Source organism: Gopherus evgoodei, chromosome 20 (genome assembly GCF_007399415.2).
Source record: "Gopherus evgoodei ecotype Sinaloan lineage chromosome 20, rGopEvg1_v1.p, whole genome shotgun sequence".
In the NCBI taxonomy this organism is placed as follows: Eukaryota; Metazoa; Chordata; order Testudines; family Testudinidae; genus Gopherus; species Gopherus evgoodei.
Window position 1 is genome coordinate 9,938,026 of NC_044341.1, and position 14,306 is coordinate 9,952,331.

General features: G+C 42.9%; 1 protein-coding gene and 1 long non-coding RNA gene across 2 annotated transcripts; both read left to right on the plus strand.

Annotated features, from left to right (window-relative positions):
* Positions 1–1,678: 1,678 nt before the first annotated feature.
* On the plus strand, positions 1,679–6,355 carry HMGN2 (high mobility group nucleosomal binding domain 2). Its single transcript, XM_030538777.1, has 6 exons — positions 1,679–1,934; positions 3,188–3,232; positions 3,790–3,819; positions 4,100–4,150; positions 4,823–4,918; positions 5,438–6,355. The coding sequence occupies exons 1-6, from the start codon at positions 1,920–1,922 to the stop codon at positions 5,471–5,473; spliced, it is 273 nt and encodes a 90-aa protein (XP_030394637.1). The 5' UTR covers positions 1,679–1,919; the 3' UTR covers positions 5,474–6,355.
* Positions 6,356–10,087: 3,732 nt separating this feature from the next.
* LOC115637550 lies at positions 10,088–13,447 on the plus strand. The gene is made up of 2 exons (XR_003997288.1): positions 10,088–12,474; positions 12,567–13,447. It is a non-coding gene; the product is annotated as an uncharacterized LOC115637550 (long non-coding RNA).
* Positions 13,448–14,306: the final 859 nt, after the last annotated feature.

A 14,306-nucleotide genomic window follows, 5' to 3' on the forward strand; every position in this document is an offset into this window, starting at 1 on the left:
GTCTGTTAGTCTATAAGGTGCCACAGGATTCTTTGCTGCTATTCTAGAGAAGGTACAGCTAAAAGGACAAGCTTCACACAGGTGAAATGTGTGTACCTAACACTCAGGCATAAAGCAGAGCAAATGTGCATGGAGAAATAGACTATGGGGTCTCTTTCTTTGTGTCTTCCTGTGGAAAGAGACAGACTTTGTAAATGACTTGTAATCAGTAATGGTTACCAGCACTCAGACTTTCACCATTTTGCATTGTTTAATAGTCCCTAATCTAAATTTTTCTGTTGGAAAATCTGGAATTTTTACAGGTTTAGTGGGAGGGAGATTTGTTTTATCCTCGGTGTAGGGAAGCTGCGAATCAGTTTCTGTTATCAGCCTGGTGTTGATCTGTTTCCCTATTGCTAAAAGCATGTCCTAAAGCACCCAGTTCCACCCTGCTGCTTTAACTAAATATCTCTCCTTCACTAATTACAGCATGCTCCTTCCTCTAGTCATTGACTTGGCTATTTCTCCCTTGAGGTTTTGGTTGCCATTTTGAGTGATTTCATTTTGTAATTTAAAAAAAACAACTTCTTAGATTTATTTTTCCCTGGAAGCCTGGGCTGGGTGGGCGTTTAAAACTCGGGAGCGATCCCTGCGCGTGTGGTGTGAACCTGCTTTGTGCTCATGGGCTTGGCTGGATGTGCGCTCCTCCCGCGAGCGGAGCCTTGTTCCCCGCGCAAGGCGCTAGCCAGCCCCCATCGCACATGGCGTGGTGGGGGCTGAAGGGCTAGCGGGTCTCGCTGGGCATGGAGTCACTACATCCTGGTGGCCCCACCGGCATGCACGATTGTGCCTGGTGTGGGGGATACGCTAGAAGGGCCGGCGGGTGCTGAAGGGACAGCTCCTTAACCTGCCCACTAGCCCCCAATGGACGAGGCAGGGGCGTGGGGGGCTGGCTCCAGCTGGCAAAGCCTGCACCTTGCATGTGCGGTGCAGGGGAGACAGCCCGCAGCTCGTTCCCACCTGCCTCCCCGCCCGCTAATTGGCGGCGGCAGCGCCAAGCCTAGGCGGAGGGAGGCCGCCGGGCCCAGTGGCCGTGCTCCGCCCGCAGCCCACGCCTCGGCTGAGCAGCTGTTGCAGTGCCCTAGCTGCACCCTCTCGGCTCCAGCCGGGGGAGGATTCCCGCAGCCCCCAGGCTGGGCCCGGACAGGTTCGCAGGGGCCTCTCCTTTCCCCTGGGGCGCGACCGCCTTAGGTAGCGCTCCGTCTTACCCCCGCGGAGCCGCCTTGCACGGGCGTGGGGCGATGCCCAGCGCCCCCCCTATAATTTTGCACATCCCTCTCTCCCCCCCGGTTGATTTGGAGGGCGGGAATAGTGAAGCTTCTCTCCCCCCTCCCGGATGTCGGACAGGTATTGGCTACGCGCTGTCCGCCATTGGGGCAGAAAGTGGGTTTTGCAGCCCCCCCCCCGGTGCTTTGGGAGCGGTGAACAGCCAGGCCCCGGCTTGCTCGGCGGGGAGAAGCCGGGCTGTAGCGGCAGGTGTGCACGGAGCGGGCTGGAGGCGCGAGGCGGGCGCGGCGCGAGCGTGGGCATGGCGGGGACGGGAGAAGAGGGCAGCACGGCGCGCGCCGCCTCCTCTTTTTCTCTTTCTCCTCCCCCCGCCTGGTTTGTCCCTCCCCCCCCACGTGACCCGTGCTGGCCAATGGGCGGGCGGGGCGGTGGGGATCCGGCTGGAACCGGTTGGGCCGCGTCCGGCTCTATATAAAACTTTATAAACACCCGATTCAAATTAGTGGGGTCGGGAGAGAGACCAGGGAACGTAACGCTTACGCCTGCCATACCGTCCGATCTACGCGAGCCTCCTGTGCCCACACCGCCCGGCCCGGACCTAGCGAGACCCTCTCCCTCCGCCCAGCCGAGCTCCTCACGCACCGCCCGGAGACATGCCCAAGAGAAAGGTACGTGGCGCGGCCGACAGGCAGCCACTTCACCACCTACCCGTTGGCGGGGCTAAGGCCCTGGGCCTAAACTGCCCTTCCTTCCCCCCCCGCCGTTGCTGAGGGGGCGGGACCAACTGTTCTTTCTCCCCTCCCCCACCTTTGGGGCGGTAACGGTTGTGAGGCGGCGCGCGGGACAGGCCCCAACGGTCGCAGGGGAGGGGAGGGGCGGGGCAGCGCGAGTCACTTCGTGACCGTTACCCGTCGCGCGCGGTTAATGGCCTTGCGCGAAGCAGCCTGAGTCGGGGATGGGGGGAGCCCGAATGAACAGGGTGGCGCCTGGGCCTGCTCGGATTAATGGGCGGCCGAGTGGAGCCGGCTCGATCCGGTTGGTTTTGGCGGGAGGGAGGCTAGATGCACGTGCCCGCGCGGGGGGAGGAGGCTGTGCGGGCTCGCCCCCCCTCAAGTAGGCGAGAGCGCGCGGGAAAGGGCGGGAAGCGGCCGCGCTCTGGTTCTGAGGCCGAGTTGCCGCCAAAACTAGGGCTCTGGTTGGGTCTTTCAGTGGGAGCAGGGTCTGCTTAGGGCAGCCCAGGCGCCGATCTTGGGGGTAGACAATTCGCCACCTCCGGTGGGGACTAGCCTCCTAACCTGGAGGCGGCTGAGGAGAGGGAGGTCACCTGTATACATCTTCTTCCCTCAACTCTGGCGGGTAGAGTGGGGGGAGGGAGTCAGTGAGTGCTTTTAAGTCCTGCTTTGTAATAGTGAGGCTCCCATTACACCTAAGGGCAAGTGAGGTACCACCTTTCTGCAGGATCTAGGAGATGTGCTGCCACGGAGTCCAGGCACATTGTGTGGTGCCCTCATTTCTGTAGCCGAATCTCTTATGGCCTGGCAATTACTGCTATTCCAGCTTTGTTTAGCAAGTCTAGGGATGCCAGGCATCAACACTGATCTTAAATAGCATGTAGCCAGTGTAGAGGGCTAACAATCCAGTAGCTGGGTGGAATAAGTGAAACATACAAGCTTGAGGGAGGATGGGGAGCACTCCTGGGACTTGACTGTCAGGTGAAAGTATAGTTCAGGCCACATTTCTCCCCACACACACCTCAGGGTAAGTGATCAAGTAATGTATTTGCTTGATCTGACTACCTGAACCAAACAGGCAAAAATTGCATACTAGCACAGTGTCTTGGGACCGACAGTCTTATCTTTCATTCAGCCCTTTTAGTTCATTACTGTTAATTTCTTGGTGTAACTTATACTTTTTATTGTAGGCTGAAGGAGATTCCAAGGGCGATAAGGCCAAAGTTAAGGATGAGGTAAGATGATTTATCTTCTGAGGAAGTTTTATACATTAAATGTTTAAATCAAAACTGTAATTTTGAAATTCAGTCTTGGTGAATTGTAAGAAGCAAATCATTCAGCATTTATACTAAGCTCCGGAAGACTTCAGTTGTAAGTCTTTTAATATTAGTCTTTGTCAACCTAGCTAATAGTTGTATCCCCATATTGCCCATCTTCTAAGCCAGGGGCTCTCAAACTGGGGTTGTGAGGTTATTACATGGGGGGGAGGGGGTTGTGAGCTGTCAGCCTCCACCCCAAACCCCACTTCACCTCAAGCAGGAAATGTGTTAATTTATAATGGGGGGGGGGCGCACACTCAGGCTTGCTTTGTAAAAGTACAAAAGTTTTGAGAACTGCTGATCTAAGCAATGTGTTCTATTCGACATGGTAGTGGGAAGAAAGCAGGTCAAATGTTCCAGTGTTAATATCTTTTACACTCTTGAATCAAACTTATTTTGAGGTCTTTAAATTAGATAATTTATACTTTTCAGCTATTTTGGTAGTTACATTAATTTTATTTTTGTTTTGATAGCCACAACGGAGATCAGCAAGGTTATCTGCTGTAAGTATTTTCTTATTGGGATGAGATGTTGCATGATAAACACTTTTTTTTTTTTAAATATTGGTCTTTAATATTATCACAGAAGATCTGCTGGAGGTAACATCAGGTGTTATTCTAGAATGCTCATTAGTAGGTCAGTTGGGAGAAGGTTATCAGCTCACTGCCTGGTATGCCTGATGTGGTAAAACAAGGCATCAGGAAAAAAATGTAACAGTTTAAAGTGTTTGTCATTTTGTGCCTTTGTGGGTTCTACACTTCAGTTGTTTTTTCTTGCTTCTAGAAACCTGCCCCTCCGAAGCCAGAGCCTAAACCTAAAAAGGTAGCTCCAAAGGTAAGTTGATACTGTGGGAAGTGAATTAATGTAAAATATCATAAATGTCCTATGCAAAGTATATTTATGATCTATTTAGTTTGAGACATGGCCTGGTGGTAACAGGTAATCATGGCTTAAATGTTCAGATGTCAGTGCATTTAAATGCAAATATTGCTTGTGTACTTAAATCTCCTTGGGTTGGTGTCACTTCTGTTACTTAGAATATGTGTGTGAGATCTGATCAAGTACTTTAAGGCAGTACTTTCATTAAAGCTGTACATTTATTTCTCTGAAAACTAAATGCTTGTGTGTTTTTCTCTGTTCCAGGGGTTCTCAAACTGGGGGTCAGAACCTCTCGGGGGTTGCCAGGTTATTACCCAGGGGGTCATGAGCTGCCAGTCTCCACTCCAAACTCTGCTTTGCCTCTCGCATTTATAATAGTGTTTAATATATTAGTGTGGTTTTTTTTAATTTGTTTGGAGGGTTGCACTCAGAGGCTTGCTATGTGAAAGGGGTCACCAGTACAGAAGTTTGAGAACCTCTGCTCTGTTCCTCCTACTTGAATCTAAATTCAAAATAGCCTACTGTTTCCCCATCATGCCAGTTATGGGGCTCTTGTAGGTATATAGTCAGGTATTGAGAAGGTGCTTGTACTTCTAACAATATTAATATCTTCCCACCATCTGGCAGAAGGGTGAAAAATTACCCAAGGGAAAGAAGGGGAAAGCTGATGCTGGCAAGGATGGAAACAACCCTGCAGAAAATGGAGATGCCAAAACAGACCAGGTATAGTCTAGTAGCCTCAGTTACTCTAATGAACTGGGAGGTTTTCCATGTTACTAGGTAAAGGCAGGTCTAGGCCTGGGCTGTAAAAAGAGGTACCGATACTTGATTTGATTAGGCTACTTGTTTATGGCATAAGCCATGTACACACTTACATTTAAGGGTTTGCTCTGGGCTTTTTTGTTCCTACCATTCTCAGCTGATGTGTACTTAAAACGAAAGTTGTTTGGTGCTAGTTGAAAGCAGCAGCGCTAAATTGTCACTTACGTCATTCACTGTTTTAGTGCTGTTGGTGCATAGAAAAGTAACTTCAGGCTTGCTTCTAAGGCTCCTCTAATTCTCAATTTCACTTAATGAATATTGTGATCTGATAACTGTAACAAAGCACAGTTTTTTGAGATCCTCAGTGGTTGGGGGCTATAATTTGTTTCCTTCCCGATTCTGTTATGAATTGCTTTGTGCAAAGTGAGAAGTGAGTGTAAATCTGCACAGTGCACTGACTACTTCTCCTTTTTCTTTCAGGCACAGAAAGCTGAAGGTGCTGGTGATGCCAAGTGAATTGTGTGAATTTTTGATAACTGTGTACTTCTGGTGACTGTACAGTTTGAAATACTATTTTTTATCAAGTTTTATAACAATGCAGAATTTTGTTTTACTTTTTTTTTTAAGCTATGTTGTTAGCACACAGAATGCTTCGTTGTTGTGTTTTTCGGGGAGCAACGGGGGCAAAATGTCTCACACTATTTCTCAGAACCCAGTTTTAAAAAAAGAACAAGTCCCCTTGGTTTATTTTGTTTTGTTAGGAGAGGGCTCTTCCTGGACCTGAAGAGGGGGATTCCCTGATGCTGCATATAAGTTTAGGTTTGTGAAATGCATTGGAGTGAATATTGAAGGTCCCTAACGTGCCTGCTTGCCAATTTTTAAAACTGGTTTGTAATGCCCTCTGTGTTCTCATTCCCTTAGTCATTTGCATATAGCTTATCACTCCTTTAAACATGGCAAAAGGCATTTTGGGACTTATCACTCTAAAATCTAATGCATTGTCACGGTCAGGCAATCCAGACTTCCAGTGTCAAAATTGGGATGTGCAGGCTCTAAAAGGAGCTGCATTTCCCCTTTTATATTGTGGATCTTCAAATTAAAAACTTTGCAGTTTTAATTTTGTTTTCCTCTAAAAGTCAGGGTAGGCTTGTGAAAAGTTGTTAAACAACATGCTAAATGTGAAAGTGTCCACCCTCACTCTAAACTTTCCCTGTCCAAGTATGAAATGAAGATTCTTCAATGGTTTTATATAGTAACTTTTACGTTTTGATAGTCCATGGAGGGAGGGGAGTTTGAAGTTGTTGTAAAATGTTGCAGATTGTAGCCCATGTCCTGCCTGAATTACCATGATTGTTTATGAAAAGTACCTTTAATAAAGCTGGATACGGTTTGGCTTGGATTGTTCTTAATATTTTTTTTGCTTTCTGTGGCCTTTCCCACCTTTGACATGGTAACATGTCTGAAGGCGAAAGTGATGTCAGTCAATCTATTAGGGCTGTCAACCATGGTTAACTCGTATGATAACTCAAATTAATCATGATTAAAAAAATAAAGTGTGATTAAGTGCCCTTATTACAATAGAATACCAGTTGAAATTTATTAAATATTTTGGATGTTTTCCTACATTTTCAATATTAATTTCAATTACAACACAATACAAAGTGCACAGTGTTCAACTTTATATTATAAATATATGAAACTAAAAGAAATAGTATTTCAGTTCACCTCAAACAAGTACTGAGGTGAAATCTCTTTATCCTGAAAGTGTGATTTACAAATGCAGACTTGTTTTGGTTATATAACTGCACTCAAAAACAAAACTATGTAAGCCTATAAGTCCTACTACTTCTGCCAATTGCTAAGACGGACAAGTTTGTTTACACTGATGGGAGATGCTGCTGCCTGCTTCTTATTTATGTCACCACAAGGTGAGAACAGGTATTCACATGACACTTATAGCCAGCACTGCAAGGTATTTACATGTCAGATATGCTAAACATTCATATGCCCCTTCATGCTTTGGCCACTATTCCAGAGCACATGGTTCCATACTGCTGATGCCTATTTAAAAAAAAAAATGCATCAGTTAAATTTCTAACTGAACTTCTTGTGGGAGAATTGTATGTCTGGCTCTATTTTACCTATGTTCTGCCATATATTTCATGTTATAGCAGTCTCATATGGTGACTCAGCACATGGTGTTCATTTTAAGAACACCCTCAGCAGATTTATAAAACACAAATAAGATACCTCTAATTTTCTAAAAATAGCTACAGCACTTGACCCAAGATCTATGAATCTGAAGTGCCATCTAAATCATGCTCCACACCTCATCTCTCTCTCAGATTTTGGAAGTCTTAAAAGAGCAACACTGTCTGATGCAGAAACTACAGAACCTAAGCCACCAAAAATGAAAATCAACCTCCTGGTGGCATCTGACTCAGATGATGAAAATCAACATGCATCAGTCCGCACTGCTTTGGATTGTTATCAAGCAGAACCCATCAGCGTGGAAGCGTGTCCTCTGGAATGGTGCTGGAAGCATGAAAGGACATGAATCTTCAGTGCATCTGGCACATAAAGCTCTTAAAACACCACCTACAATAGGGCGATGCAAATGACTTCTCTTTCGGGTTGCGTTGTAAACAGACAGCATTATCTCCTGGAAGTTGTAACTAACCTTGTTTGTCTGAGTGATTGGTTGACCAAGTAGTAGGATGGATTGTACTTGTAGGATTGAAAGTTTTTTTGTTTTATTTCTAATGCAATTTTTGGGTACATAATTCTATATTTGCAAGTTCAACATTCATGATAGATAACTGAATTTTTTAGCAGTGTAAATATTTGTAATAAATATAGAGAGCACTGTATGCTTTGTATTCTGTGTAATTGAAATTAATATATTTGAAAATATAGTAAACATCCACAAGCATTTAAAATAAATGGTATTTGATTGCTACAGTGTGTTTAATTTTTGTAATTGTGCGCTTAATTGCAATTAGTTGCTTGACAGCCCTCATATATACACATATATTTTCTCTCTCTCTCTCTAATAGGGTAGTCTGTTCACAAAACAAAAGCTGTATTTAGTCACTTTCCCGTTACAGTACAAGTACATACATCTGCTAGCTCCACTGCAAGGTTGTTTGGGTCATATCTGGCCCCAGATTGCATTATGGACTGGTACATGGAGAGAGTGGTTCCACTCCAGGGCTTGTTTGGTTGTTGGTTTTTTTTGGTCATGGGGCTTCAGGCTGCATTTTTGGACCTCTGTAAGAACATACTAAACTAACAGTTCCCCTCCCTGTCATGGTCTAACATACAACGGGTGCTTGAATTAGAATAGAGAACACTAATATTTTAACTTCCTAGATTTTTACAGTGAAAACACTACTAGCATGTTTTAATGGGCTCTGCAAAAGACTTGCCAGCTGAATTTTATTGGCTGCGGAGATAACTGGAGCAAAAGCTTACTTTGCCAAGTTAGGAACTGAATATGCACAGAAAGATTTGTTGAGTAAGAAAGTGTCAATTCTGTTTAGTCATTTCTCAAATAGAGCCACACTTAAAGGCTCTTCAACTTTAAATTAGGGCTGTCAATTGCAGTTAACTCACAGATTAACTTAAAAAAATTAATTGCAGCTTTAATCACTCTGTTAATCAGAATACCACTTGACATTCATTATTTCTGGATGTTTTTCTGCATTTTCAAATATTGGTTTCAATTACAACACAATACAAAGTGTATACTGCTCACTATATTTTTTTTATTACAAATATTTGCACTGTAAAAACAATAAAATTTCAATTCACCTCGTATTGTAGTGCAATGTATTGTGGAAGTGCAACATACAAATGTTTTTTTTGTTACATAACTGCACTCAGAACAATGCAAAACTTTAGAGCCTACAAGTCTACTAAGTCCTACTTCTCATTCAGACAGCTGCTAAGACAAACAAGTTTGTTTACATTTATGGGAGATAATGCCCACTTCTTATTTACAATGTCACCAGAAAGTAAGAACAGGTGTTCGCATGACACTTTTGTATCCAGCATTGCAAGGTACTTACATGCCAGATACGCTAAACATTCGTATGTCCCTTAATGCTTTGGCCACCATTCCAGAGGACATGCTTTCATGCTGATGACACTCGTTAAAAAAATTAATTAAATTTCTGACTGAAGTCCTTGCAGGAGAATTGTATGTCTCTGGCTCTATTTTACCCACATTCTGCCATATATTTCATGTCTCAGATGATGACTCAGTACATGTTATTCATTTTAAGAATACTTTTGTTCCGGATTTGACAAAATGCAAAGAAGGTACCAATGTGAGTTTTCTAAAGATAACTATAGCTCTTGACCCAAGATTTATGAATCTGAAGTGCCCTCCGAAATCTGAGATGGATAAGGTATGGCGCATGCTTTCAGAAGTCTTAAAAGAGCAACACTCTTGATGTGGAAACTACAGAACCCGAACCAAAAAAGAAAACCATGATTGTTTATGATAAGTACCTTGAGTAAAGCTGGATACAGAATTACCATGATTGTTTATGACTCAGATGGTGAAAATAAAGATGCATTGGTCTGCTCTGCTTTGGATTGTTATCAAGCAGAACGTGTCATCAGCATGAACACATGTCCTCTGGAATGGTGGTTGAAGTATGAAGGAACATATTAATCTTTAGCACATCTGCCATCTGGTGACACTGGCTACAAAAGTGCCATGCAAATACCTGTTCTCACTTTCAGGTGACGTTAACTAGAAGCAGGCAGCATTATCTCCTGCAAATGTAAACAAACTTGTTTGAGTGATTGGCTGAACAAGAAATAGTACTGAATGGACTTGTAGTCTCTAAAGCTTTATATTGTTTTATTTTTGAATGCAGGGGGGTTTTGTTCATAATTCTACATTTGTAAGTTCAACTTTCATGATGAGGTTGCACTATTGTACTTAGGTGAATTGAAAAATGCTATTTTGTTTTTTACAGTGCAAATATTTGTAGTAATAAATATAAAGCGAGCACTGTACACTTTGTATTCTGTTATAATTGAAATCAATATGTTTGGAAATGTAGAAAACATCAAAAATATTTAAATAAATGGCAAAATATTATTGTTTCAGTGTGATTAATTGCGATTATTTGTTTAATTGCTTGACAACCTTAGTTTAAACCTTTTTAACAATGAATTAATGTAATTTTAAGTGGTATATCTGCCCCTGTGTCCCATTAACAATTCCTGTGGTTATTGTAAATGTAGCATTTTAAAAGGTTAAAATCAGGTTTGTTTGCATTGTGCTGCTTAATTAGTTAAAGTGCTCCAAGTCAGCTTGAACCTAGTCTTCCCTTAGTATTCCATTCAGTTACTGTCTGCATCAGTAACTTTAGTGGAGCAAAATCAGTGTTTTGTAAACTTTCCTGAGGCATGTTTGTGTATTGTAATATTGTACAATCATATTTGAGCAGTGACATTATACGGAAGAGTCCTGACTCAAGCAGGTGCATCAACAGAGATTGTGTGTCTTAGGAGGGCCAGAGGAAGGTTCTAGCTTAATATTTTATTTGAAATCCTTACTTTTTTTTTAAGGTATAGCAACTTTATTATCTCAGGCATTTGGTGTTGAGAGAGTGGTGTAGGAGTCAAACTACCTGATGTATTACCTTTTGATGTTACTTGGGCTAGAAAAGTACAGGGGTTAATTACTTCTAATCAACTGTTACTGCTCATTGTTACTATATATTTAACAAAATTGTATAGTCTAAGTAATAAAAGGAAAGACCAGGCCATATACACTAGCTATACGTAGTGTATGGTAAGATAAATGCATCCATGTGCTTTAGGTAGCACTCAAATAATGAACTGCAGTTTGCCAATGTATTACATTCCCTGTTCTTTTTTACCATATGCTCTATGAGCAGAATAGGATTTCACATTCACACACTATCCAGTTCATGTTGTCCAATTCTGATTTGGTTCTATTCTGTGTCTTTACTGTTTTTTAGGTTAGTTTTACCATAACAGCTAGTTCTCATTTTACTGGAGCTGTTATAAATATTAACTGGGATACATGCTAGAGAATACAGAAAGAGCCTGAAATATTTGTAGAAATGCCTCTCCCTCCCTTGATAAAAGCCTGTTATACTTTCCCTTCCAGCAAAGGAGAGTTGGAGCAGGCTTTCAGTAGAACCAGTCACAGATGCTCTGAGTGCAGAAGGGACTTTTTTCAATGTAATGTCTGTCTACTCAAATGCTAAGCCAGGTGTATAATGTTCTTAGGCCTTCTGAGGACAACTGATATTTCTTGATGGTCAGAGTTGCTATATTTCTGTAAAAAGTAATAAGGGTAGAACTCCGAAGCCCAAGTATGGCTCCTTAAACAACACTTACATCCTTGACAGCGTACTATATAGCCTTTTTCAATATAAAAAGTATGTAAACAGGTATATTTCTGCTATGTCTACCTTATCTTGTGGAATGTTTCCTCTAGACCAGGGGTTCCCAAACTGGGAAAGAAAGAATGGGTATGTGGAAGAAATTGTGTAACGGTGGATTTTATTTATTTTATTGCATTTTCTTAATAGGCTTTAAAACTCTAGGAATTTGTTTTGTAAAATATGGTAGTTTATTTAAGATGTGCCAGTGAGAATACAAATACACGGACACTGATGTACCAAGCCCTCACCTCCAATCACCAGCGCAGTTGCCCAGCAACTGTCCAGTCTAATTGAGCTCAGAACATAGGAGGATTTTTTTGGTGGTATATGTTACACTATAACTGTATCTGTACACAACAGTAAAATATGGATGGGTGGCTAAATACAGCTACTATTAAGCACACAAAGTATCAGTGATGAGAAGGGTTGGAGTACGCAGCAGCTGGTAGATTGGAAGGGGGTACATAGTAAGAAAAGTTTGGGAACCTCTGGTCTAGACAAGCAGGAAAGTGATTTATCTAATCCCGTTTAATTGGTGGGCTAATATAAAAGTTTAATTTTGGTAACTTAAATATTAATACATTGCAAATTCAACTGTGGTTGCAGACTCCATGGGTATGTGTATACAGCGGAAAAAAAAATAAAGCCCATGGCGGCGACTCAAAGCCCTTACCCCTCTCCCTGGCCATGAGCCCCAGCTTGAATGTTTACACAAGCTATTTGTAGCACCCTAGCGTGAACCCAGGTTTGTAGGCTGGGGCTGTGAGACTTCCTGCTGAGCGGTTTTGGGGTTTTTCTGCTATGTAGACATGCCCAATTGGGTCCCAGCTGCACTGCAAGACAATGTCGCTTTACTATATCTGTGTCAGGCCAAATGCATAACTAGGTCCCCTTAGCATGACTGGATTTGGAAGGGACCAGATACTCAAATGGATGCCAGCTGCAAAGCTCTTGTTTTTGTGTTCCCCTTCATTGCAGGTTAGACACTGCTTGCAGTTTATTCCTTGTACTTTGTCACTGCCTACACTGGAAGGAGATTAGGAGTCTTCTCTGCCCTGTCGTCCTTCTTACTGAATGCTAGTGAGTAGTCGTTGTTATAATTTCCTAAATGATCCACCTCCTTGCTACCTGAGAGCCTGACTGTCTCTCTTCCCCACTTAATGGTGTTACAGGAATTGAGATAGCTGGGAGATTTGAACATCTGCGCTCTGGCAACTCGGGCATTCTTAGTGGAAGATCCTTGATATTGGAATTCCTTTCTCCATTACAGTTGAGTCTTGTTGTAAAGCTCATATATTCACACAGGGGAATTGGATTGCATACAGCAGGGGTGGGGAAACTACGGCCTGTGGACCGCTTCAGGCCTGTCAGACATTTTTATCCAGACCTCGAGCTCCCACTGGGGAGTGAAGTCGGGGGCTTGCCCCACTCCACCTGTCCGTCGCTCCTCAGCTCCCAACTCCCAATTCCCTTGATGAGCAGCATCTTGTGGCACATAGATTCACGCTGCACAGGCACGACTTCACCGTACTGTTTCCGGGATCAGAACCCCCATGCAGCAGCATGCCCAATGCCCTCCCGGTCTCCTACAGCCCCACCCCCGAGAGCCTCAAAACTGCCCAGGGGTTGCACCCATCCCAGCTAGGGTGCCTCTGCCCATGGCAGTGCCTGGTACAGCTGCCTTGGTGTCACTGCCACAGGCCCCTAGAAGTCCCCTGTAGAGCCCCCCACCACCACACTCCGTGAGTTTCCCCCCTTCACCCACCTTGGTAACATCTCTTATAGAGCCCCCCCGTGCTACACCCCATAGAGTCTCCCCCCCACCCCCACTGGGCATTCATAGCCTACTATACAATTTCCATACCCAGATGCAGCCCTCAGGCCAAAAAGTTTGCCCATTCCTGGCATAAAGGATATTAACCTATTTGGGGATGGAAATCTGTTTACTATGATATTATCATGTGTTTTTTATTAAAAGTCTGTGTGCTTAGAGGTTGTCCAGTTAATCAGTTTTGTACATTGAATAATAAAAGTTCAGAAGTTCCCACAATGATCCATGGAGTCTTAGTGATTGAAATAAGTACCCTACCTTTTTTCCAACTGCTAAAATTCATTACAAGCTAAAAATGCATTAAATAATTTCCTATGATTCCATGTAAACAATTGTGATTGCCACATATGATTGCAAATAGGAAGGAAGGAAAGGTAGTCCACACAATCATAAATGAAAGGATTTGATCCTTGAGACAGTCTCAATATTAGAACGTTCTCCATGCTATGGAAAAGTTTAAGAACCCCCTGAAATAAAAGAATAATTACCAAATAAAAATGTAACATGAATGCTATCTTTCAAGAAACCCTAACTCTCTCTCTTCGGGTAAATTAATGGTTTTAATGCACCTGGAGGATAATAGATTTATAAGGAATAGCTAGCCATGAATTTCTCAAGAACAAATCTTGGCAAACCAATCTAATTTTCTTCATTGACAGGGTTACTGTTGTAGTCGATGAGGGGAAGCAGTAGATGTGATCTATCTTGATATTTACTAAGGCTTTTGAAACAGTCTCACGTGACATTCTTGTAAGCAAACTAGGGAAATGTGATATGGGTTAAATTACTAAAAGTAGGTGTACTACTGGCTGAAAGATCATAATGAGTAATCAATGCTTTGCTGTCAAACTGGGAAAACGTAGAGGGTGAGTCCTAGGTCTGGTATTAATATTTTCGTTAATGGCTTGGATAATGGAGTGGAGAGTGTAGTTTAAGAAAAAAATGTATAGAAGACTCCTTGCAAAAACTTTGGGCTTTTGTTCTATCTTCAAGTTTTCTTGTTAATTTTTGTTAATGATATTTAGAATGGCTTCTAGCTGCTGAGTTGATTTTTGCTTGAGAGTACCTGCTTCCGAAATCT